At 43.1% G+C, this 25281-nt stretch overlaps 3 protein-coding genes and 1 long non-coding RNA gene across 4 annotated transcripts; 1 reads left to right on the forward strand and 3 right to left on the reverse strand.

Annotated features, from left to right (window-relative positions):
• Positions 1 to 3725: 3725 nt before the first annotated feature.
• LOC143484620 (uncharacterized) lies at positions 3726 to 5856 on the reverse strand. The gene is made up of 3 exons (XM_076983435.1): positions 5809 to 5856; positions 5610 to 5738; positions 3726 to 4383 (listed from the first exon to the last, which is right to left on the reverse strand). Exons 1-3 carry the CDS (start codon positions 5854 to 5856, stop codon positions 3955 to 3957), a joined length of 606 nt encoding a protein of 201 aa, XP_076839550.1. The 3' UTR covers positions 3726 to 3954.
• A 4313-nt stretch (positions 5857 to 10169) lies between these two features.
• LOC143484621 (ladderlectin-like) lies at positions 10170 to 11719 on the reverse strand. The gene is made up of 4 exons (XM_076983436.1): positions 11662 to 11719; positions 11459 to 11559; positions 11162 to 11296; positions 10170 to 10310 (listed from the first exon to the last, which is right to left on the reverse strand). Exons 1-4 carry the CDS (start codon positions 11717 to 11719, stop codon positions 10170 to 10172), a joined length of 435 nt encoding a protein of 144 aa, XP_076839551.1.
• Positions 11713 to 15415, reverse strand: LOC143484312 (uncharacterized). The gene is made up of 3 exons (XM_076982978.1): positions 12293 to 15415; positions 11830 to 11948; positions 11713 to 11731 (listed from the first exon to the last, which is right to left on the reverse strand). Exon 1 carries the CDS (start codon positions 15050 to 15052, stop codon positions 13787 to 13789), a length of 1266 nt encoding a protein of 421 aa, XP_076839093.1. The 5' UTR covers positions 15053 to 15415; the 3' UTR covers positions 11713 to 11731; positions 11830 to 11948; positions 12293 to 13786.
• Positions 15416 to 17195: 1780 nt separating this feature from the next.
• LOC143484313 (uncharacterized) lies at positions 17196 to 23301 on the forward strand. The gene is made up of 4 exons (XR_013122601.1): positions 17196 to 18144; positions 18297 to 18356; positions 19697 to 19849; positions 19942 to 23301. It is a non-coding gene; the product is annotated as an uncharacterized LOC143484313 (long non-coding RNA).
• The last annotated feature ends 1980 nt before the right edge of the window (positions 23302 to 25281 follow it).

A 25281-nucleotide genomic window follows, 5' to 3' on the forward strand; every position in this document is an offset into this window, starting at 1 on the left:
CCAGGACCCACATGTGGTCTGCAGCCCCATGGGTGAGCAAACCTTCACCTGGTCTTCATCGGGCCTTATATCCCATCTTAGGAGGGTACAGTTACATACAATATCATGTCATATAAGGGTACAATTACATGGTATATTATCAGCCTCCTTCTGCCTTGTTCATGACATTTGACCTCTCACCACATCATTAACTCTGACATTCCCTTAGTGGTCGCTATAAGGACTTACACCTAATGTCACTGTGTCCTGTAATAGGTACCCCTATTTCTGATCACTGTTGGCTGTCCATTTTTGTATGGCAAACCACTTAGCTGTTTCTAACTTACAGGATGAGCTTCATAGCTGAAAGTTCAAAAGGTTTATGCTGTTTCATGGTATTAAATGAGGAACCTGCTTCATTGGGCAATTTATTGACAGTGTGCAGTTTAAGAATTTCATGATGATTTAACATTTCTTTAAGTAAACCTGTCTTCTTTATTTCTGTAAAGTCTAAAATGTTTTGGTTCAATTGATATTTTTCTCAGAACACAGCAGATATTTTTCAAATTAATTTCATGTTGTGTCTTTTCAAAATTCCTGATGCACTGATACCAGTGCAACACACTTACAATATCACCGTTTAACTAAATAATGTAGAGACTGTGGTCTGTGAATGTGCATCTAAAAATTACATCTATGATCTATGAGCGGTGGACCCAGTGTGCAGCACACAAGGTTTCCAGTCATATATATGTAAACTACATGATGAACGATGGACCGGAGGGTAACAGGAACAGGTGGACAGGCTCTCGCAGGTCCAGCTCAAGGAATATGCAGCACTGGACAACGGGACCAGTCGGGATTTATAGGTGTGTTTGGAATTTGCCAATTTGCAAATCCAGAACTTGAGAGCACAGTGGGATCTCCACACTCAGCCTGCATGGCTCACCATCAGCAGGCAAGAGCCAGAAGCAGCTGAGCTCCACTGTGCACCATTCAGCCAGCTGTGTGCAGCTAAGAGCAGAGAAGCCCAGGCAGGTGAGGCCCATTGTCCCTATGTAGAACTAGCGTTCTGACCCTCAGGTAGGGAGGTTTGCATCCATTCACTGTCATACCTGATCACAAGAACCTGCAGTGTCTGTAAACCTCTAAAAGACTCAAGACAGGCACACTGGTCAGTATTTTTTCTCATGCTTCTAATTCACAATAACACGCAGACCTGGTTCTCCTCCCATCAGTTCTGTTCTGAAGTCCATTTCCAGGACACCCCTCTCCCCTCCTCAAACTCTGTGTGTTCCATCAGCTGAAATCTGTATTGTGCCATCACCAGGAATAATGAACATCCTCAATGTCCCCCCAACCATCTGTGTGTGCCAACCATCTAGCTGTCACCTTCTCAGTGTCGGAAGGAAACAATATCATACTCACCACAGTGGACTGCTGAAACTTGTTCTGTGATGAAAATGTATTTTCTTGTCTCATTTTTAATATATATTCATGTGTTTTGTCTTTTTTTAACTTATATGCCCTTCAATTACTGTTAATCATAAAAGAACAGGGAACATTGTGTCTACGAACATTAAAGGTGTCACACTTGGCTCCGCCCCTTCCTGTCAAGATTGTGTTCATCTGTCAATCATGTATTTGTTGTCATGTTCCATGTGCTTTTGTTTGCATTCTGATTTTCCCTGCTTGGTATTTTATAACCCCGCCCCTGGCAGATGATTTCATGTGTCCCTAGTTGAGTTCCTTAACAGTGTTGTGTATGTAATCCCTGTTTGGTCTCTAGTTGCTGGTCTTTGTTGTATGATATCTACATGTCTTTTATATACTGATATTTCTAGCCTATAATAATGGTTTATGGTTATGTGACTATTGTGTTTATGGTAATTCTTGTAAACGTCTAACCCAGTGATTCATGTTAGTGGTATCTCTCTATCTGGACATCATGGCTTTTCTACCCTGGACTGTGTAAACAACAATGAATCTGAATTTGCCCTGAACAGATCTCACTCTTCTCAGCCTGTGTGTCCACCTCCAAATCACTCAGCGCCATTGGCTTTACAAACGGATCAAAACTAAGATATGAAATATTACAAATATGGTCATTTCCATTCAGTACGCTAGCAAATAATTTCAAGAATTGCAATTCTTAAGCGTTTGAACAGTCCCTGAATTACATAATTAGCTTAAGTATACAAATGTTGTTTAGATTCATAGTTTAGCATTCTGATTGAAGGGAGGCAACATTTATGTGAACACAAATCCTCAGTGTGCCACATCATTCAACACCATTCATTTAGCTTCACGTGACATACAGGTGTTGAGGGACTAATGACTGAGTTCAAATTCAGCATCCCTTCATTCTGATGGAAACCATGATGACACCAGCCAGCTGCTCTAACCAGTGTGTGTGATATAGAATTCCTGTCACATCCAACATGACATTGTAACCATTGTGTCTATAAGCCATGACCAGAGGTGGGTAGAGTATTCAACAATTTTACTCAAGTAAAATTACTGTTACTTGAACCAAATGTTACTCAAGTAAAAGTATGCATCCAAAAATTTACTTGAGTAAAAGTAAAAAAGTACTTCTTTGATAAAAAGCTACTCAAGTAGTGAGTAAATGTATGAGTACTGTCTTGTGTCAATAAATTACATCATGGGAAATTGAATTACTGGAAACTGACTTTTAATGATAACAAAAATAATTTATTATAAAAATATATAATATATAAAATGTATTTATTATAAATAATTTGTATTTTAGTTTGTTCCTAATTATTAGACCTGTGTAACTTTATGTTTAACTTGTGTGTAAACCTGTGTTTAACTTTAATGTGTTCCACAAAGGCACTAACTGATGAGACTGTCAGCCAATACGTGTAGCTACATCTTGACGCCAATTTGTAGCAAACTTTGGTTCAACTAAATCATATTGCTAGTTTGAATTGGTTTTTAGTATTGTACTGCGTTACATTTAATAATTACATCGTACAAACGTATAGCCTACCTTAGAGATAGCATTACACAAAATTATATATACGGCAAACTTATCGTATCGTGTTTCCTCAAATTTGATGTTGAGTTCTTGTAGGCTGAAATGTACACACGTTTTAGCAGACACAACTGACAGCGCATTATATAACTGTCCTTTTACACGTTTGTAATGTAAACATTGCCTGTGAGGCCAGGGATGCTCGGGAGGTTTTTCTGTCACTTTTTTGCTAACGTTGGAGAAAGTTTGCGTATGTGATCACGTGATTGACCGGCTTCATTTGATTGGTCACTCATACTCGGGTGACGAGACGTTGGTCAGTCTTCTCACTGAAAAGACGAATTATTTACAAAACGAAAGTAACGGTAGCGCGCGGCGCAAATCCGATTGTAACGGAGTAAAAGTCGCGTTTTTCTCAGCACATATTTACTCAAGTAAAAGTAAAAGTCGTTCATATTAAAACTACTCTTACAAGTACATTTTTGTCCAAAAAGCTACTTGAGTAAATGTAACGGAGTAAATGTAACGCGTTCCTACCCACCTCTGGCCATGACAACATTTGTTTGGAGCAACATAAAGACCCCATACCTCGATCAGGTAGGACCAGTCAATCAAAACAGAAAAATGAACATCTTTGGGAAAGTAATATTTATATAGACACAACAACAGTGCACTGAATGAAGGACGTAATACCAGTAGGTGGTGGATACCAGCAAACAGACAAAATCAACGTTAAGCATTGAAATACATGATGGCAAAATTGATAATTGCTAAATCTTTATTCATTTTTATTTTTGATGCAAAACCAGCTTTTGATTAGGGCTCTGATGACAGGAAAGACACTTCAATATTTGCTGGTTGTTTACACACAGAGTAGTGCTGGTGATTACAGGGTGTATCATTCCAGAGGACTTAATCTGGGGAATTACAGAATTTCTATTAGTTATAGGCATAACTTTTGCAAAAGCCAATAATCATGTATTCATGTAGAAAGAAATTTGGAAAACTTGAGTTGCACGGTGTATTGGCATGTGTTGCAAACTGTGCATTATTTCAGAAAACAGATGGTTTGTGGCTTTACCTCCGAAGTTCATTTCTGCCCAATGCTCAGTATCTTCGTAATTATTTGGTTCCCCAGAATTCCATGCGCTGAAGTCATACTTGGTACCATCACTCCACAGCCAAACAAAATTCTGAAAATAATTGTGATGCAGGAACAGAGGTGGCCGAAGGCGAGGGTTGGTCTGCTTGTTCTTTATTCTCCATATCTTATATAATAAAAAGGATCGAACAGAAAAGCTGCAGAGCAGCAAACGCAAAGCAGAGGCCCAACAAACGACGAATTGATGAGAGGTCCAGAGATGAGCTCCAGTGGGGCAATGTGCAGCACTGGACCGAACGACCTGCGGGAATAAATAGTGCACAACATAAACAGGGACAGGTGCTAGTAATGTGGTGTTTGGGACCGAGGGAGTGGTTTGGTGCTCGGGGGCGTGTGCTGTGAGGTAGTTCGAACTGTGACACGTGCCCTCTGGCGGCTACCCGGCCTCCCCACAGTGACAATAATAAATAAATAATGAAAGTCTTGTAATAAAGTGAATACATTTGTAACGACGGTGGGTAGGGACAAACACACCGCGTTAGAGAGAGCAAGGGAGAGGTGGAACCAAGTGCCACAAAACGACAGAACCAAAAGGAGCGCCTAAATAAACGCGGACTTCTCAACGCGCAAAAGAAAACAAAGTAAACCAAGGACGCCAGGGGAAGTAGCTGGCTGATAGCAATAAAAGCTTCTCAAACAAAAAACCCTTCCCACACAAAACAGCAATGGGATAGGAAGGGAAACAGGTTGAGGAAAACTTGAGGGAGGTCAGTAAGCGACGCAAGAGATAGAAACTCGAAAAAGGACAGAGAAAACAGACAGGAGAGATAGGTGACGGGACACCTACAGAGGCAAACGCAGCAACAGAGAAAACAGGGAGAGGCTGAAAACGCGACGGCATAACCAAAACGAATCAGCAATGATCCGTCTCCACGAGCTTCCTTAAGAAGCCATGGCAACAGGTGAGACAGATCATTGCTGATTGCGTTGCTGGAGCCTAGAGCTGGCTCGGGTGCCTCTTGTGGAGGTAGATGGAACGGCATCCGAGCCAGCCCTGACTCGGGTGCTCCTTGTGGAGGTAGATGGTACGGCATCCGAGCCAGCCCTGACAACATTATTGCAATAAATGAAATAAATTTGATAATTGTATAGTAAAAAATATTTTAATTAAGCTGGTAAAATGAAAAAAGAATTTTGTATTAGTGGCAAAAACGTCTCTGGAATGGTCTGTTTTATTTACTTGGAATTAAATATTTATGTTGTTTATTTAACTACTTTATTTATTAACTACATAATTATCTACTTTACAACAATGCAACTACAGCAGTGTAACTACAATAATGTAACTACACTCTACATGTTATGTCAGCACATGATTTAGTTGTATCAGTTAGCTGCATCATCTTTAATTCACTGTCTCTGCTTTTTATTAAATTTTTTCTATCCAGCAACATCTATTTCCACATCCACTACATCAATTTCCTCTGTCGTTAGGAACAGGTTGTGAACTTAAAGGAGGTCGACTACCTGAAATCCATCATGGAGGCCGATCCAGGTTCGTGTGTAGCTGCCAGTCTGTCTCTTTGTGAAGAGCTTGAGGAAATTTTGTTTGTTGTGCACAGACGCAAGGTTGCCACCCAATGACAGGCAGTTTTGCTGATGAAATGAAGAGAAACACTCAAAGGACTGTTTTCACTTTAACAATGAGTCGTACTGAAGTGTGTACGTGTCGTACAGCCCCATACTGAAGTGTATATGTGTCGTACAGCCCCATACTGAAGTGTGTACGTGTCGTACAGCCCTACACTGAAGTGTGTACGTGTCGTACAGTCCTACACTGAAGTGTGTGTTGTACAGCCCTACACTGAAGTGTGTGTCGTACAGCCCTACACTGAAGTGTGTGTCGTACAGCCCTACACTGGTGTGTATGTGTCGTACAGCCCTACACTGAAGTGTGTATGTGTCGTACAGCCCTACACTGGTGTATATGTGTCATACAGCCCTACACTGCTGTGTATGTGTCGTACAGCCCTACACTGCTGTGTATGTGTCGTACAGCCCTACACTGAAGTGTGTATGTGTCGTACAGCCCTACACTGCTGTGTATGTGTCGTACAGCCCAACACTGAAGTGTGTATGTGTCGTACAGCCCTACACTGGTGTGTATGTCTGTATGTAATGACCTTACAATAGTGTTTGAAGCTTGAGCATTTGTAAAGTCAAACTAAGGTCAGCATTGAAACATGCAGCAATGGTACCTTGACTGAGTGATTATAGAAGTCTGTTACTATTTTTTTCGTTATTGTTGTTCACTGCTGCAAAGTGGGGACCTGGGAAAATGAAAGACATTGTTCTTATTGAGTTAATTGGTAAATGGTTTGCCTGTAATTACAGCTCATCCATGTCTACAATCTCAGAGATGTTAAATTCACAGACTACTCTAATACACATTAACATTTTGCCATGCTGACCAGTGATGTCTGTTGCCTTCCCCGGTTTACCTGCAAACTGCGTGTCACCATTGCCTCTGCTGCCAAACTTCGTTATGAGTTTCCCACTGGGCTGGAAGATGAACACCATGCAGGCCTTGTTGTCCACGACAATAACGTGACCGTTCTGATCTACAGACACGCCTTTGGGGCCCATTAGACGTCCAGATCCCAGCTTCGCATGGGGGGTAGTAGGGAACAGTACTACAAAACTGGCCATAATGCAGGGAAAGTGCACTGCTCAGATGTGACAAAACATCCATACGGCAGTGGGGTATCTTTTGGGTACAGGGTGTCATGCAAACAGCTTTTGAAGGTTAATGACAGCTGTTAACTAATTTCACATTACTACCGTGTCTGCAATTTCACAGCACAACGATATATTTCATAAGTTTTAACACTCTGGGAGTTAGTGTGTCATCAAAAATAGAAGCAGCCTGGATCGATGCCTTATTGTTTGAAATTAACTTCAATTACGTAAATTGCACATTCAAGAATTATTGTATTTCACACACCTTGTATTTGCCATCACTTGTGAAGATGCTGACCCATTTGTTGTCAAGTCAGCAATGATGATGTCACCGTTTGGATGCACAGCGACCCCTGTGGGCCTCTGAAGTTGCCCTGGCGATCGGCCACGTACTCCAAACTGGTTGGAGAAGATCTGAACATCCAAATGTAGGTTTTTTTTTCCTTTATTCAGTTTTGATTTCCAAATGCCACAGTAACAGTCTACTAAGCAAAACCTACTGTACAATTCAAGACTTGTAGACTCGTGCATGTTGAGGCAGTGAGGAAGGGGTTGTGGTCAGACATATAGAGCATTCACATTTCAGGTATGATATGAAGGCAACGAAGGTAAATGTGAAGGGAGGGACAGAGTTTCTATACACACAATACATCAATGAACAGTGACTTACTCTGAAATCTATGGAAGGACTGTTGAACAATTCATACCTTTGAAAATAAAAACGTAAAATGGATGATGAAGTGACTTAAAGTGACGTTCAAGTGCTTGAATTCCACCTTGTAAAGGTGTATGAACCCTGCAAACGTGACTTTGTTCATTTGCGCGAAGTTACAAAATTCGAGAGATGCACGACCTTGCGAATTGACAGCGCGTGAGGACCTCATGCACGGGCGGAGCCACTGCGATTACGTCATTTTCGCCGCGCGGACTCTCACGCCGCGTCAAGTATAAACCAGGCTTAATCCTGCTACAGAGGAAACGTTCAGCAAATGAGCAGCGCTAGAAAATGTAATTTAGTACATTTTAGTAAGCTGTTTTAGTGTTTCTTGTTGTTTTTTTTATGTCCAGTTTAACTACACGTTAACATCAAATGGTTCAAACTTTTTTAATTAAAATATTTTTGGTTTAATTATAGCTATTAAACATTACTTGTTAATTTGAGTACTTTTTAAAAATAAATAATGTTTATCCTTTAGGTGTTGTTTGAATTAGACCTACATTTAAGACAAGGTAGCAAAACGTGCAATTTTTCATAATTGAAATTATACTTTGTGCAATATTCTTTAAAATTGCGAAGTAATTTTTTCTAACTCTTTTTTGTATGCCTCTAAGCTGCTGTAACACCACAATTTCCCCATGTGGGATAATAAAAAGCTATCTTATCTTAAACTCAATATTATACATATTTTACCCAGTAGCGCCTCCTGCTCCCAGAAAAAAATTGAATGGCTCTTTAAAAGGAACAGATAGCGCTCCCTTCAAAGAGCCATGATTCCCATCACTGCCATGATTCCCATCACATGATTCCAAGGTACTCCTCTCTCTCTCTCTCTCTCTCTCTCTCTCTCTCTCTCTCTCTCACAGAGGAATGATGGAAATCATTACAGGGTGCAGAAGAACACCGGTCCTCATTTTTAGGTTCAGCCCTTCATAATGATGTTCAGTTTTAAATATTTACTATGATGAGATGAGTAGTTTCTAGCTAACTGTCATATTCAGACGCTCCCCAAGATGTTAGCTGGATGCTGAATTGTGCACTTGTGCACTGAAGTAAACGTTTTGACATGTTTTAGGGGAAATTTCCCTCTGGGATCAATAAAGTATTTCTGATTCTGATTCTGAAAACAAGAAGTCATGAGGCTGATGTTATTCTTTATTCACGAAAACAAATAATTATTTTTTTGTTGGTGATAACAGTTTTGATGGCAGGATGACAGTTAGCGTCTCGCTGTTGAAAGGTCCAGGTCTGCTGTTTTTCTGCAGCTTTCTTCATTCTTAGCTGATATTTTGGATAAATTCCAATCTGGTTTCAGAGCTCACCACAGGACAGAGTCTGCCTTACTTAATGTAACAAACAACATTTTATTAACTGTAGATTCTGGGAAGTGCGCTGTCTTAATTTTATTAAATCTCAGCTCTACATTTGATACGGTCGATCATGCTATCCTTCTGGAACGGCTAAAGTGTGAGGTAGGCATTAGGGGAACAGTATTGGAGTGGTTTACCTCGTATCTTTCAAAAAGGTCCGTCTGTGAATTTTTCGTCTTCTTCGGCAGAACTTACTTGTGGAGTTCCACAGGACTCTGTCCTGGGTCCAGTATTATTTTCTCTGTATATGCTTCCTCTTCAGACCATCTTCCGCAAGCACGGAGTCTTGTACCATTGTTATGCGGATGATACGCAGTTATACTTTCCAGTTAAGCAAGCTGACAACTGCTCTATAGACGTGTTACGTGATTGCTTGCAGGACATAAGAATTTGGCTGTCCAATAATTTTTAAAAACTGAATGATAGCAAAACAGAGGCTATTATTTTTGGTCATCCAGACAGCGTTACATCAAATGCTAAACATCTGGAGCCTTTATTAATACATACTCAGAGCTACGTCAGGAATCTCGGCGTTCTCTTTGATTGCACACTTACATTTGATAAGCAGATAATCTCAGTGGTTAGTGCCAGTTTCTATCAGTTAAGGAAAATCTCTAAGCTCGGCGTGCCATAGGTTGCCGACCCCTGTTCTAGACTAAAGACGAAAGGTGACAGAGCCTTCTCTGTTGTGGCACCCAAATTGTGGAACAATTTGCCGGTCTCTATCAGGACATCATCCACAGTAGATGTTTTTAAGTCTAAGTTAAAAACATATATGTATTCTCAAGCGTTCCAGTGCTCATAAGGTAAACCAACGGAAATGAAATGAAATGCTCAATTTTTATTTGATACTTTAAGCCTTAGATCCCAATAACTGTTGTGTATGTGTTTGTGTGTGTTTTTTGTATTTGTATTCTTTAATATTCTTATTTTAACATTTATTCATATATGTACGTGTGCATTGTACAGCACTTTGGCTGGCTCTTGCGGCTTTTAAATGTGCTTTATAAATAAAGCTGACTTGACTTGACTTGACTTGCTCGTTTCTGACACACATAGAAGTGTTCGTGATCGCAGCGGTCATCATTCCAGAGCACCTCGTCTGGAGAAGTTCAGAAATCTATTAGTCGTAGGCATAACTTTTGCAAATAGCAATATTCATATATTCAACATTTGATAAATGACAATAAAAATGTATAAGTTTTGTGGAAAAATCTGGTTGCGAGACATTGTTTACGCAAGTGTTGCGTACGGCATTGATCAGATGTGCTGCAGACTTGTGGGTTTACCTCCATAGTTCATTTCTACACATTTCTCAGCCGAGCCTCCATTGCTTGGCTCATCAGAATGCCATGCGCTGAAATCAAACTTGGTACCATCAATCCACAGCCAAATAAAATCCTGATAAAACGACACAAAAAAAAAAAATGGGGAAATTTTAAAAACCAGTAGATTCTTCTAATAAAGCTAACTGATTATAGTAATACATGCAATTAATTTAATACTTGATTAAAAAATAATAATTTCAAAAGATATATTATACTGGTAGAAACAAATAACTGGAATGCTATTTTATGCACTTGCTGGGAGGCGGCAGACGGACGAGACACAGAATCCTTCCGTTTCACTCACGGTCACTTTATTAAGTGCACAGGTATTGCGCAATAGCGCACGAGTAACATAGACGACGCTCACAACGTGCAGACTTAGACAACGACGAGCACAGGACACTGCGCGAGCGCACATTAAATAGACAAACCACATTAGCCCCACGTGATTACGAGACGAGTCACAGGTGAGACGGATTATCCACACGACATGCCATAACCACGGATATCCATAGACGCAGACGATGCACGGAGACTACGTAAACACACGCCCAAAAGGGAGGGGCCGGGGTCCTCAACGTGACACTTGCTTTTAAAATATTTGTTCATTTAATTACTTTATTCCTTAATCTACTTTAAATATTGAAGTTATGAATAAAATGAGAAAAGCATACAGTCACTGTTACTACTTGCAGTTTTGCATTTAAGAACTACAACAATGTAACTACAATAATGTATCTACAATAATGTAACTACAACAGTCTTACTACACTCTATATGTGACATCAGCACATGATTTAATTGCATGAAAGTGATAATGATTAATTATTAATTGTCTGTATTTTTTAGTCATTAGTTTTACTCTATCCTGCAACTACATCAATTTCCTGTGTCATTAGGAACAGGTTGTGAACAGGTCGATACCTGTGGTGCATCGTGGAGGCCAATCCAGGTTCGTGTGTAGCTGCCAGTCTGTCTCTTTGTGAAGTCCTTGAGGAAATTTTGTGCTTTTTTGTTGTGCACAGATGCAAGGTTGCCGTCCAATGACAGGCAGTTTAGCTGATGAAATGAAGAGAAACACTCAAAGGAATGTTTTCACTTGAACTATGAGTCATACAGCCCTATATTGAAGCATGTATGAGTCATAAAGCCCTATAGTGAAGTGTGTATGGTATTTTCTGCTGTGTGGACTGGATGCTGGCAGATGTGAACAACAGATACCTGTGCCTCGGCCCATGTCCTGGACTCAGCCATGTATTTGTAGCAGTATTTTCTAAATTTCTCCCAACCGGGGGAGCACGTCTTTTCAGTTTGAATTTTGGCTGTAGCAACACCAAAAGAACCAAAAACACCAAAATCACCATTTACATCACCAGCATCAGCATGTGTCTAGTATTTTTTGTCAGTGTGTTCTGTGACGTTACCTGTCTCATATCCATTCAGAGCCAAGATGCAAAGCACAAGAAGCACGAATGCCGGCATTTTGGTTGAACCCTTTGAAAATACCCAGATACAGTGTAGGATTACAGGCAGAACATTTTGAATTGGTACAAACAATGCAGTTCAATGCATGTAATAAAACAAAATCATACCAGGGTAGACAACAACGCAGCAAAGTGGTATTCCTGCTCCTTTGGTGAAAAGGTTTACCAACTGAAACAAGGCACTTCATTTTATACCCTGGCGTTCACTTGTAACTGTATAGCCAGCACTGTAATACAGCAGTGAAAAAAAAAACACATTGAAAGGTTTTAACTCCATATAAGGAAAATATTTTCTCATGTCTGAAAGTAATTTGTTAGCACCAACGGTCCAGTGTGAGACTGTATTTATTAACTTCCTCTCCTTTCTCCACACCTAGCGTATTACGCTGTGCAAAGTGCCAGCAGCATGTTAAAACATGTTCATTTAAAGTTCAATATGCAAATAAGTTATAAGAATGAATGTGATATACTGTAAGAATGATGAGAATTATAATCATAGAAGATGTTTGGCTAAAGTGGACCAGGAGCAAGTTGAATGTTTGTCCCTGGTGCTGTAGCTTTTGGTACTGACCAGTTGTGTCTCCTCCTGGATGTCCAGGACCCACATGTGGTCTGCAGCCCCATGGGTGAGCAAACCTTCACCGGGTCTTCACCGGGCCTTATATCCCGTCTTAGTAGGGTACAGTTACATACAATATCATGTCATATAAGGGTACAATTACATGGTATAACCTCTATATTGTCAGCCACCTTCTGCCTTGTTCATGACATTTGACCTCTCACCACATCATTAACCCAACCAGATGCAGACAGTCAGATCCAGATAAACCAAGGGAAAACTGATCGGCATGTTCTCTGAGAGTATAGATATCAACAATTTAACCTTATAACGCATACAACGCAGAAGGACAAAAACTTGGTTTAGGTTCACAGAGTTCAGTTATTAACTGAATCAGAGGAAGGACAAACCAACTGAAGTTAAACTAACCATGAAACAGAAAACCCCACAGCCCATTTAAACCAATGTTAACCAACCAAAAAGCTACGGTGCTTAAGGTAAATGACATGGAGGAAAATGCATTATGGATTAAACTAACCTATCAACTGGAAGATACTGGCGTCTTATATCTATGCTAAAATTAGATGTCCACTGGTGCCGGTAGGACTACGCAGTAATTTGAGGTCCAAAATGAACCCACGCATCCTTTCCGAGGTTGTACCAAGCACTCAGTGACCCAGCTGTTCGGTGAAGTTGAGCGACGACATATGAGCGGGCCCGATCCGGACCGCTGTACACTTGGTCGAGTAATCCAGGCCTTCGTGGACTTAGACAGGTGTGCTCATTTGCCAGTCTTTAGAAATGCCAGTACCTTGTATTAATTTCTTCTGAAGACAGAACTAATCCTAACTACAAACAAATGCGGGGGCAAGATAACTTTGTTAGAGCAAATTACGTGAGTCTAAACAAACTCACGACTAAACAGATGTTAGGCTTTACTTACTAAAGTAAACTTTAGTTACTAAAAATTAACTAAACTAAAATTAAGTTACTTTACTTAATTGGTTTGTCAGGATATTTTAGTTAAGGTATTTAAATGTGACGTTCGGGCTACGCCAAGGACGAGACACAGAATCCTCGATTTTGTAGACAGACGTCACTTTTTAATGCACACAGGTATTGCGCAATAGCGCACGAGTAACACACACGAGTCACACAACGTGCAGACTTTAGACAACGACGAGCACAGGACACTGCGCGAGCGCACATTAAATAGACAGACCACATTAGCCCACACTATCAGAAGACAGACACATTATTCACACAACAAAGCTATCACCACGGAGTTCCGAAAACGCAGACTGAGCACGTGGACAACGTTTACACACGCCCAAAAGGGAGGGGCCGGGGTCCTCAACGTGACAGACGCCCCCTCCAAGGGCACTACCCGTCCCGGGGTGCCAACAGGGCCGAGTGCCCCGAACCCACGACGATGGGCGGATCCGACGCGCTCAGTCCTGCGTCTGGGAGGTGACTGCCCTCGGGGAAGCGTCCGCCACGGACCGCCTAGAACACCCTCCCTGGGAACATAGGGGAAAAGATGTTAGACACGTTACACGGGACGTTCACAAACACGCACACAGGCACATTGACACATAGAGGAACGAATGGGAAAAATGGGTTAGGAATACACACGGGAAGACTCACAAACACTGGGATACACAAACACGTAACAGGCGCCAGACTACGCGCCAAGAGGAGAGCTAGGAGTGGAGGAAGACCGGGGGCTGCCGGGGCTGCGGCGGACGTGCCAGGCGCAGCGCGGTCGGCGTAGGCGCCTGGAGCAGCGCAGTCGGCGTAGGCGCCTGGAGCAGCGCGGTCGGCGTAGGCGCTTGGAGCATCGCGGTCGGCATAGGCGCCTGGAGCAGCGCGGTCGGCGTACTCCTCATACGGGTCGCTTGGGGAGACCCCTTCGGTCTCTATGCTCTCCTCGTCCTCACTCCGGGTTCTCTCCATGAACTGCTCCGGGCTGCCACCCCAGGAGCACTCCATCTTCACCTCTCCGGAGCGTTCGGAGGATGGACTCGCCTCTGGTCTCCAGCTCCCCTTCACAGTCCCCGCAGAACACTCCGAGGGGGGCGGACTACCGTCCTCCCCTGAGTACAGTTTGCTGTCCGTGCACTCAGAAACGCCTGAGTGCACGGACAGAGGACGATCTTCCTCTTCCTCCTCACCGTAGTCAGAGGGGTATGCGGAGCGCTCCGACGGCGGATAGTCCTCGTCGTCGTCCTCCTCCCCCTCCTCAACGATGGAAGCGGGACCTACAGGCGGAGGGAGGTAGTCCTCTTCCTTGGACTCCTCCTCTCCCCCGTAGTCAACAGTGGACACGTCGTCCAGCGACGGGGGGTAGGCCTCCTCCCCGTCCCCCCCGTAGTCAACGGTGGAGGCTTCGCCTATCGACGGAGGATATGCCTCCTCCTCCTCGTCCTGCTCCTCCTCCTCCTCGGAGTCCTCCTCCCCAAACTCGTTCTCCGGGGTGGACTCGACAGCTCCGTAAACACCGGAGTCCACCCTCGGCGGTGAGCGAGCGCGAGATGGAGGGGAGTGTAGCTCCCTCCAAATTCTCATCGCGCCCTGTCGGAAAATCTCCGCCAGCTCGGGGTTACTCTCCTCTACCCTCCGGGCTGAGGCCAGCTGGAGGGCGCACACCGGGTCCCTCTCCAATTGTTCTGGCGTTGGCGAGGTTATGCGGCGCGGGGGAGAGGAGGAAGAGCGGTGGTGTCGCTTGCTTGGCTTTTTACCCTTCTTGGGCTTTGGCTTGTAGCCTGGCATAGTCCTGGTGTCTCCAACGGCTCGTCGTTCTGTGACGTTCGGGCTACGCCAAGGACGAGACACAGAATCCTCGATTTTGTAGACAGACGTCACTTTTTAATGCACACAGGTATTGCGCAATAGCGCACGAGAAACACACACGAGTCACACAACGTGCAGACTTTAGACAACGACGAGCACAGGACACTGCGCGAGCGCACATTAAATAGACAGACCACATTAGCCCCATGTGATTACGAGACGATTCACAGGTGAGACACATTATTCACACAACAAAGCTATCACCACGGAGTTCCGAAAACGCAGACAGAGCACGTGGACAACGTTTACACACGCCCAAAAGGGAGGGGCCGGGGTCCTCAACGTGACATTAAATAGCATTCACACTTCCAAAGTCATCTAACTCAGGCTTCCTTAACTCACCAAACTGGAGCTGAGGAGGTAATCAACTTAGTAGTAACAATAAACAGATTAATACATGTACATGTAATACATAATTAATACATATAGCTCTTAATCTGTTATTTAATTTGTTTATGTTTAAGATTTTTCTATTTTATATTTTAAAAATCTATTTTATATTTGCACCAAGAGGGGGAGGGGGGCTGTAAACTAATTTCATTGCGCAATGTACAAGTACAATGTGTAATGACAATAAAGGTTCATTTCATTTCACATCACACTAATAAGAATAAAAAAGATGTGATATTAGCCTCATAAGTGAATAACATGGTCAACAGCGGTAATATCACTAATAATATATTAGTATGGATCACACAGTTCACATAATCATTTCAATAATAATGAGACAGGATTTAATCTTTATGTTCAAACATCAGTCCTGATAGCACCGTGTAGAATTGTCTAGTTCGGTTACTGCTGGCTCCATGATCAGATAATTCTGTATTCTTTAGCTGTAATTTATCCTTTTCTTTATTAGAATAAGGATGGTGTCTTTGGAACAGTCTTGAAGAACTGATTCCTCTAAAAGGGGTTGGAATCCAGTACCTATCCCACAATATAAAATTATGAGAATCATAGTCAATTCAGACATTCTTATATACCTTCATACTTTGCACTGTCTGTTGGCATCAGTCATCTTCGCAATTTGCACAGCAACTGGTTTCCTTCCTTCCTTCCTTGATATAGGTCTGTTTGCAAATTCCAAGGTCGATACTTTGTAATTAGGAATGCATCAGGGGTCATAAATGGTCTCCTCTGTCTTGGTGGAAGCATAATTCCTCAGACTAGGTCCTGGTGAATCTGATCAGAAGGGTTTCTTCAGCCCAGGGGTCGTGAACTTTGGGTCCCCAGCAGAGGGGCTGAAAGAAACCTTTCTTAGCATTTTTCACGTTATGCTGCAGGAACCTTAAAGGATGAGAGACAGTTATTTTTTTTTTACTTTGTGAGTCAATGCACTTCCTGTGATCGTGACAGTAGCCCCTTAGAGCAAGAAATTGGAAAATCTTCTGCTTTCTTCATTACATCTACAATATAAAACTATCCAGACGGAATATCCAGACAGAGCTACTGGGCTACTGGAACGAGTGAGCTTTGATTTGTTTGTTAATTCTTCACCACAGATAAAACAAGCATAAACATTTTTGTGGTCGATGGTCAATTTCTGATCACTTTTGGCTGTCCGTATGGCAAACCACTTAGTTGTTTCTAACTTACAGGATGAACTGAATTTGATTGTGCATTGGAATGAATTTGCAATTATGAAGTCATATTAGAATGAGGTTTTAAATAAAGTATACAAGTATATAAAGAATTATATCATCTCAACTTAGCAAAATGTGTTCACTACTGCCAGAGAAAAATGTGTGAAATATTTCACGTCATTTGGAGTATTTATTTATACATCTTCTTAACTTCATAGCTGAAAGTTCAAAATGTTCATGCTGTTTCATGGGATTAAATGAGGAACCTGTTCCATTGGGCAATTTATTGACAGTGTCCAGTTTAAGAATTTCATAATGATTTGACATTTCTTTAAGTGAACCAGTCTCCTTTATTTCTGTAAAGTCTAAAATGTTTTGGTTCAACTGATATTTTTCTCAGAACACAGCAGATATTTTTCAAATTTATTCCATGTTGTGTTTTTTCAAAATTCCTGATGCACTGATACCAGTGCAACACTGTTACAATATCACTATTTAACCAAATAATGTAGAGAATGTGGTCTGTGAATGTGCATTTGCAAATTACATCTAAGATCTATGAGAGGTGGACCCAGTGTGCAGCACACAAGGCTTCACATTTATACATATCATACTCACTACCACTGTCAGTCAACTTGTTTTATTTCTGAACCATGCACACTTCACTAATATCTTCATTATCTAAGTACACAGGCCTCCAGTGTGTTGCATTCACTTCCGAACCAGAGACACCACCCTGTTCTTAGATTCTGTGATAAGGTTTTTTGAAGTAGTCCATTTTTTGTTTGCTCACTTGAGATAATTAAGGTTACCTTATTTACTCTCTCTCTCACTCCATTCAGTAGCATATATTGAACAGAGGCAACATTTTTATGTGAACACAAATCCTCAGTGTGCTACATCATTCAACATCATTCATTTAGCTTCATGTGACATACAGGTGTTGAGGGACCAACCTCCTGATGACTGAGTCATATTTTTCTCCGATATAACAGCTCAGTTCTAATTCTTCAGGTTAAAGATACTCCCTCCTTTAAACAGCTATAACATGTATTTGTATCTGGCTACAAACAAAGCTGCTTTATGAATTCATGCAATGCAAACATGTCTTTAAAGCATTTGACACCGTTTTACTCTTATTCAGTTATTCAGCATATCTTTTGTGTTACGGTGACACAGGGTTTCCGCCACGTTCATTTCAGTGCGGCGGTCCGCCACGCCTTCGTTCTTCCCCGCCACCCTTCGTGAAAATTCGGAGCCCGGCTTTTTATAGTGTAATTGGCCACGTCAAAGCGTTCGTCTGCCTTTCCCGCGCTTGATCAGCGTTGCCCCGCCCTCTCTCGTTTCTGACACTGGAATTTGATCAGTAGCGAAAAGGAGCTCATCTCGACAGGATACCGGCTATCAAACTGGACAACTAAATCCGAGGTATGTGGCGTTGAAATTATGTTTTTTTATATTTGTGAACAAGTTGTTGAACATTGTTCAAGGGTTATATCAGTTTAGCTGTATTTCCTTTCAGAAAAGAAACATATTCGGCGAAAATTTTCGAGTCCTAACATCAACGCATCCTCTTTCAGATGAGTTTGCTGAAATACTTCGCCAAAAAAAGAAAAGAGCCAGATAAAGAAACTGAACAGGTAAGCCTACCCCACCAAGCACCAGACGTCCTATGGACGTTGTTAAATCTGGTCGGCCCGTCATGGCCTGCGTCTAGCCCAAAAACAGACGTTGAAAATTGGGCTGTGTTTCGTCCGTCTGATTTTGGTTCAAATATAACCCGAGACTGACGTCTGTTTCAGACCAAACATAGCCCTAACACTGTGGAGTCAAATTAGGGTCTTTAATGGTGACGAAAAAATAATAATATCGCAAATATAAGATTAGCATTTTGCATTTTACGTTCCTAATTTGTTTCTGCAATACTTTTCCTCTTTTGCGTTTCTTTCTTTTCTTTGCGTTTCACATTTTATGTTGCTGCTTTTTTTTGCAATACTTTCTCCCTTTTGCGTTTCTTTCTTTTGTTTGCGCGTCACTGCTTTTCTTTGCGTCTCGCATTTTACGTTCATAATTTTTTTTTTGCGCTTCTCTCTTTTCTTTGCTCCGGTTTTACCCTCTGTGTGGGGGCGGGGAAAGAGGCGTGGCCAAGAGCGAAAGGCGTGCTGTGAACGTTCAGCGTCAGTTCAGCTTCCTTCCACTCGCTGAACTGAACTGCTGCTGCAGCGCATCTGGTGTTAAAGGAAGAGAGAGGTCGGGTGTGTGCGAGGTGGTGGCGCATTTCAGGGCATTGTTTTTAATCGCTCAGGTTTTCAAAAGATCATTTCAAACCAACCTCAGTAAAATGATAATAATAATAATAATATATATATATATATTTTTTTTTAAACGAAGTTTTAAAAGGGCACTTTCGTTGATAAAGGGCAGAGTTGGTGGTGCTTTAGCACCTGATGTCTATGTCTGCACGCATATACCTGTGGTCCAGCTGGGCGTCCGTCTGCCATGATACCAGTAACCAAATTGCCGCGCTGTGTGACGGTTCAACTGATGACGCTGAACGTTCACAGCACGCCTTTCGCTCTTGGCCACGCCTCTTTCCCCGCCCCACACAGAGGGTAAAACCGGAGCAAAGAAAAGAGAGAAGCGCAAAAAAAATTATGAGCGTAAAATGCGAGACGCAAAGAAAAGCAGTGACGCGCAAACAAAAGAAAGAAACACAAAAGGGAGAAAGTATTGCAAAAAAAAGCAGCAACATAAAATATGAAACGCAAAGAAAAGAAAGAAACGCAAAAGAGGGAAAGTATTGCAGAAATAAATTAGGAACGTAAAATGCATAATTTTGCTCCAACACCACTTGGTTGTTGGAGCTTTTCAGGTAGAAGAGATGAAAATGCCTAGTTGCCCTACTTGACAAAATCCTCCAGTATTCACAATGTAAGGGTAATGATCTCTCTCTCTCTCTCTCTCTCTCTCTCTCTCTCAGGATATGGATCAGCTCCACATTCTTACAAAGCTGGCATCTCAGCATGAGGAGTGGCCCCAGCTATACCCCTCATTAAGTAAGTTGGCAGCAATAGCCTTGACGGTGCCTGTCTCCAGTGTTAATTGTGAGAGAGATTTCTCTACGATGAATAGGGTAAGTATCACTTTAATTTTTTATAATAAAATACACACTCCGTAACATTGGGCATTTCATTGATGAAGCCTTCATGTATGTATTCATAATAGGTGAAAACAGACCTGAGAAACAGGCTACAGGGGGAGCACCTGGTTGCGTGCATGCGTATCAGTATTAATGGACCTTCAGTCCTTGAGTTCCCATACCAGAAGGCCTTAGAGCTGTTCTTTAAAAAATCCAGGAGGATTAAATGCTCTGAGCCAGCCTGCCAGATGTGCCACTGAATGTGTTGGAAATAAAGAAAATAACTGGAAACATGTGTAATTGTGTTATATCGTGATATCATTAACGTGATATAAATTATCGGTTCCCAACCGGGGGGTCCTGCCACCGCACCTTCAAGGAAATCCTGGGGGAAACCCTGGTGACAGCTCCGAGTCCTTCCCTGTGGGCGTGCCGCTACGTTGTCTGCGTGTTGTTGTCCATGTATGTACTTCCGTGGGTGTGGGTTGTTTGTGAGCGTGTTCGTGGTCACACCTGTGCCTTGTCTCGAGATCACGAGGGTATGTGTTGATCGTCTATTTAACGTGCGTTCGCGCAATGTCCTGTGCTCGTCTTTGTCTGAGTGTCATTACGTCCGTGCTTGTGTGTATGTGTTCTGAGTTTAAGACACTCAATAAAGTTGTGCTTGAGTGTGCGCGCTGGAGTTTGTGCCTCGTCATTCCGCCCGCACCCCCGCGTTACAGAAAGACGAGCCGAAACAAGGATGAAGCCAGGACGTTCGTCCCGTGCCAAGAAGGGGAAGAGGGCGAGCCGACACCACCACCCCTCTCCCCCTGTGCGACGCTGCGATGCTCCCGTGACAGAGGAGGAGCTCGAGAGGGACCCGGTATGCGCGGCCCTCCTGCGTTATGCACGGGAAGCAACAGAGGAGTTAAAGGCGGAGCACTACCGCCAGGCTGCCCAGCGAGCTTGTCAGACGGGATTCGACTCCCCGACGAGGGACTCCTCTCCCCTGGCAGCTGATAGACAGGGGTTTCCTATGACGTCATCTCCACGCATCTGAGTGTTCCATCCCCACATTGTACTACGGTGAAGGGGTGGGTGACGTCAGCCCTCCGGCATCGGAGTGCTCCGAGGGCATGTCACACGCAGGGAGGGAGAGCCCAACTCCGAAGGACTGCTCCGGCGAGACCGTGAGGGAGAAGAGGCGTGCAGAAGAAGGCGTGCCTCTTCCCTACCCCGAGGGCATCCCGATGGACCGCTCCTGAGCTGACACGCCGGAGCAGCCGATGCATTGGAGTTCGGGTGGCTCTGAGTGGGTGATGGAGGTGGAGGAACCCACACACGGGACACGGCCGGCAGAGCGACCGCCCAGAGGAGGCGGGGGTCCCCTAGGGGGAGTTCGACGGGAGGAGATGAAAAGGCGGCAGGCGTACCCTGCGCCGCGTCCTCCAACAGCTACCCCGGCGACGGAACGCGCACCCACCGAGAGGGCTGCTGGGGCGTCCGCCGCTGGCGGGGAATCCGCGTGGAAGGCGGAGGGATCACCGCCCACTGCCGCGCCTGCAAGCCAGGGGGTGTTCACTCCCTTGGCCGCTCTCCTGGCTATGATAAATGTGCCCCCGTGTCTGTCAGTACCCGTGTTTGTGTCTGTCCCAGTGTTTCTCCCGAACCCCCTGTTCCCTCTTGTGCCCTTTGTGTTCAACGTTCCCGTGTGCGTGTTTGTCGCTGTGCCATTGTTTAATGTTTTCTCCCCTGTCTTCCCAGGGAGGGTGTTCTAGGGCTGTTTGTGGCGGTTCCCGCCATCGGGGTGACAGCTCTCCGAGGCTCGTGGTCCCGGCGGTTCCGGACCTGCCCGTCGGTGTAGGTTCGGGGCTTTTCAGCTGCGCGGGACGCTCCGGGAGTAGCGAGCCCCTGGTGGGGGGTTCTGTTACGGTGACAGCTCCGAGCCCTTCCCTGTGGGCGTGCCGCTACGTTGTCTGCGTGTTGTTGTCCATGTATGTACTTCCGTGGGTGTGGGTTGTTTGTGAGCGTGTTCGTGGTCACACCTGTGCCTTGTCTCGAGATCACGAGGGTATGTGTTGATCGTCTATTTAACGTGCGTTCGCGCAATGTCCTGTGCTCGTCTTTGTCTGAGTGTCATTACGTCCGTGCTTGTGTGTATGTGTTCTGAGTTTAAGACACTCAATAAAGTTGCGCTTGAGTGTGCGCGCTGGAGTTTGTGCCTCGTCATTCCGCCCGCACCCCCGCGTTACATTTTGCTAATATTACTTTTATTTATTTTTACACTTACTATAATCATGCTTAAATTGCAAAGCTTTAATTTATCATTTATAAGTTTAAAAATCTTCACATGCCACTCACTGTCTTCACACACCATTCATCCGATTTCTCATGCTGAAAAAAATCTAGTTTATTACTAGTTCTCCCTGGCGCCAACCACTGGTGATCAATCGCATATATATATATTTTGACACCCCCGGTCAATGTTTGACACACACACCACCCCCCATGGAGCATCATTGTCACATATGGATCGGCCACCACAGAGTCCAAACCTGAACCCCACTGAGAATCTTTGGGAGGTGCTTGAGAAGGTTTTGTGCAGCGGGCAAACTCTACCATCATCAGTGAAATATAAATGATCACAACACTGTGGATTGAAATAAATCCTGTGACACTGCAGAAGCTTATTGAAACAATCCCACAGCGAATGTGTGCTGTAATCAAAGCTAAAGGCAATCCAACAAAATATTGCAGTGTGGCCTTATTTTTGGCCAGGCAGTGCACATGTTTACATGTTTCCTAGAAATATATATGCTTCCTGTAGCATAGTTGCTGTGGTTTAAATCATAGATCCTAGTTTTTATAGACTTGTCTAGGTGTTGATAAAGCTCATATAGATCATCTGCAGGAACAAGGAACTTTTTAAGCATTCTTATATGATAAATACTGTCACGTTGTGGGGGGGCCCCCTGCCGGTCGCCCCCATCTACAGCGGCAGTTGTCCTGTTTTGGTCATGTGATGTTCGTCCCTCAGGTGGGCAGGGCCCCTGATCCGTCTCACCTGAGGGTCGTTTGTTCGTCTATATATGTCTTGTCTTTGTACCAGTTGACTGCTGGTTATTTTTTCCTTAATCTGGATCTATGTCACGGGTTTTTGGTTTGCGCACTTTCAATTAAACCATCCTCTTTCCCTGAGACTTGGCGTGATCGCTTCATTTTTAGTTGCTCACCCTGCCCGTCACAAATACCATCAGTTTGGCTGCATCAAAAGATTATTGATGGTTTTTAAATGCATTTTTGCAATTTCAAGCACCAACCAATGAACCAACATGATTAGCTTTGTCAGTGTATTCTGAGAATATCACAATACCAGGACTGTATATAAGAATGTAGTTTTTAAAAGCTAAAAATTTAAATTTGACTCCGAATTACTATGTATATATATAAATATTAGTGCTGTCAATTCCAGGTGCCGCGATTAAAAGTCCTCACCAGGATTTTGCTCAGGCTTCCTGGATTGTGTTGATTCCACTAATTTTACCTGGATTGCTAATTAGAAAATCTAGCAGGCTTGAGCAAAATTCTGGTGAGGACTTTTAATCGCGGCACCTGGAATTGACAGCACTAATATATATATATATTTATATATATATATATAAACAAAATTGTTTCATTTGTTCAACAAAATATAACTATCTGCAACTTTATAATGTAGTGAGCTAGTCTATGTTTAGCATAAAATGAGCAGAGTGATTATAATATTTTTCACATCACTGTAGTTCCCACAAAGTTCTTTTCCCTCTAAATATATTTGGAATGATCACCTGTGAGTCACTGTTCATACATTTGCAACATCTATATTGCCACATGTATTTTTTCTCATGCTTCTAATTCACAATAACACGCAGAGCTGGTTCTCCTTCTCAATCAATCAATCAATCAATCAAATTTATTTATATAGCGCTTTTTACAACAGTTGTTGTTACAAAGCAGCTTTACAAGTGCCGAGTCCTAGCCCCCAGTGAGCAAGCCAAGGGCGACAGTGGCAAGAAAAAACTCCCTAGATTTTTTGCATGAGGAAGAAACCTTGAGAGGAACCAAGACTCAGGGGGGGAACCCATCCTCCTCTGGCTGACACTGGTTACCATGACAACAACAACAACAACAATTTAGACAGAAATAAATAAAGAAAAGGAAAAGATGTAATAATGTCTATCATGGTGTAGGCTCATCCGGTCAGGCAGTAGGTGGCTGGCCCAGGATGGATCGCTTGTCACCTTCTCACAGTGTCGGAAGGAAACAATATCAGACTCACCACAGTGGACTGCTGAAACTTGTTCTGTGATGAAAATGTATTTTCTAGTGTCATTTTTCAATATATATTCATGTGTTTTGTCTTTTTTAAATATATATGCCCTTCAAGGACTGTTAATCATAGAAGAACAGGGAATATTGTGTCTATGAAGGTGTCACACGGCTCCGCCCCTTCCTGTCAAGATTGCGTTCACCTGTCAATCATGTATTTGTTGTCATGAATGAATGAATGAATGTTCCATTCATATAGCGCCTTTCCAAATTCCCAAAGCGCTTTACAATTTAACACAGGTACAAGTCACAGACAACCAATCACACACACACAGGCGAGAAGCGGCAGCCAATTGCGCACAGCGTAATCTCTACCGGAAGCCACACCCCCTGGGGGACTGAATGGGGTGCAGGAAGGGGAGAGAGGACAGACCCTAGTGGCAGAGCACCATCCACCACTGGGCATACAAGCACACACACATTCATGCACACACACTCAGACAACTGCTTTTTATTGAACAGAGAGACACAGACACACACTCAGGGAGAATTTGTCTGGGACTGCCAATTTACCTAACCTCCATGTTTTTGGACTGTGGGAGGAAACCAGAGACCCCGGAGGAAACCCACGCAAACACGGGGAGAACATGGAAACTCCACTCAGATAGGGGCTTGAACCCAAGACCCCAGTGCTGAGAGGCAAACGTGCTAACCACCAAGCCACCATGCTGTCATGTTCCATGTGCTTTGGTTTGTGTGTCCCTAATTGAGTTCCTTAACAGTGTTGTGTATGTAATCCCTATGTTTGGTCTCTAGTTGCTGGTCTTTGTTGTATGATATGTACATGTCTTTTATATACTGATATTTCTAGCCTATTATAATGGTTTATGGTTATGTGACTATTGTGTTTATGGTAATTCTTGTAAACGTCTAACCCAGTGATTCATGTTAGTGGTATCTCTCTATCTGGACATCATGGCTTTTCTACCCTGGACTGTGTAAACAACAATTTATCTGAATTTGCCCTGAACAGGGGGGTATTCCAAGTAGCAGGTTAAGCGTGAAAACCGGGTAACTTAACTCAGAACTCACGGAAACTCGAGGTTTTCCATTTCCGTTTTCCAGAAATCAAGTTT

Source organism: Brachyhypopomus gauderio, chromosome 20 (genome assembly GCF_052324685.1).
Source record: "Brachyhypopomus gauderio isolate BG-103 chromosome 20, BGAUD_0.2, whole genome shotgun sequence".
In the NCBI taxonomy this organism is placed as follows: domain Eukaryota; kingdom Metazoa; phylum Chordata; class Actinopteri; order Gymnotiformes; family Hypopomidae; genus Brachyhypopomus; species Brachyhypopomus gauderio.

Excerpts from the sequence above, each read along its gene's own strand:
- LOC143484620 (XM_076983435.1), bottom strand. The coding sequence starts at position 5,856 with ATGGGGCTGTACGACACATATACACTTCAGTATGGGGCTGTACGACAC. Across the intron at positions 5,739-5,808 it reads AGTATGGGGCTGTACGACAC|CAAAACTGCCTGTCATTGGG; the intron begins GTACACACTTCA and ends TCATTTCATCAG. Across the intron at positions 4,384-5,609 it reads GCCTCCATGATGGATTTCAG|GTCGTTCGGTCCAGTGCTGC; the intron begins GTAGTCGACCTC and ends TTATTCCCGCAG.
- LOC143484621 (XM_076983436.1), bottom strand. The coding sequence starts at position 11,719 with ATGCCGGCATTCGTGCTTCTTGTGCTTTGCATCTTGGCTCTGAATGGA. Across the intron at positions 11,560-11,661 it reads TCTGAATGGATATGAGACAG|CCAAAATTCAAACTGAAAAG; the intron begins GTAACGTCACAG and ends GTGTTGCTACAG. Across the intron at positions 10,311-11,161 it reads GCCTCCACGATGCACCACAG|GATTTTATTTGGCTGTGGAT; the intron begins GTATCGACCTGT and ends TCGTTTTATCAG.
- LOC143484312 (XM_076982978.1), bottom strand. The coding sequence starts at position 15,052 with ATGCCAGGCTACAAGCCAAAGCCCAAGAAGGGTAAAAAGCCAAGCAAG.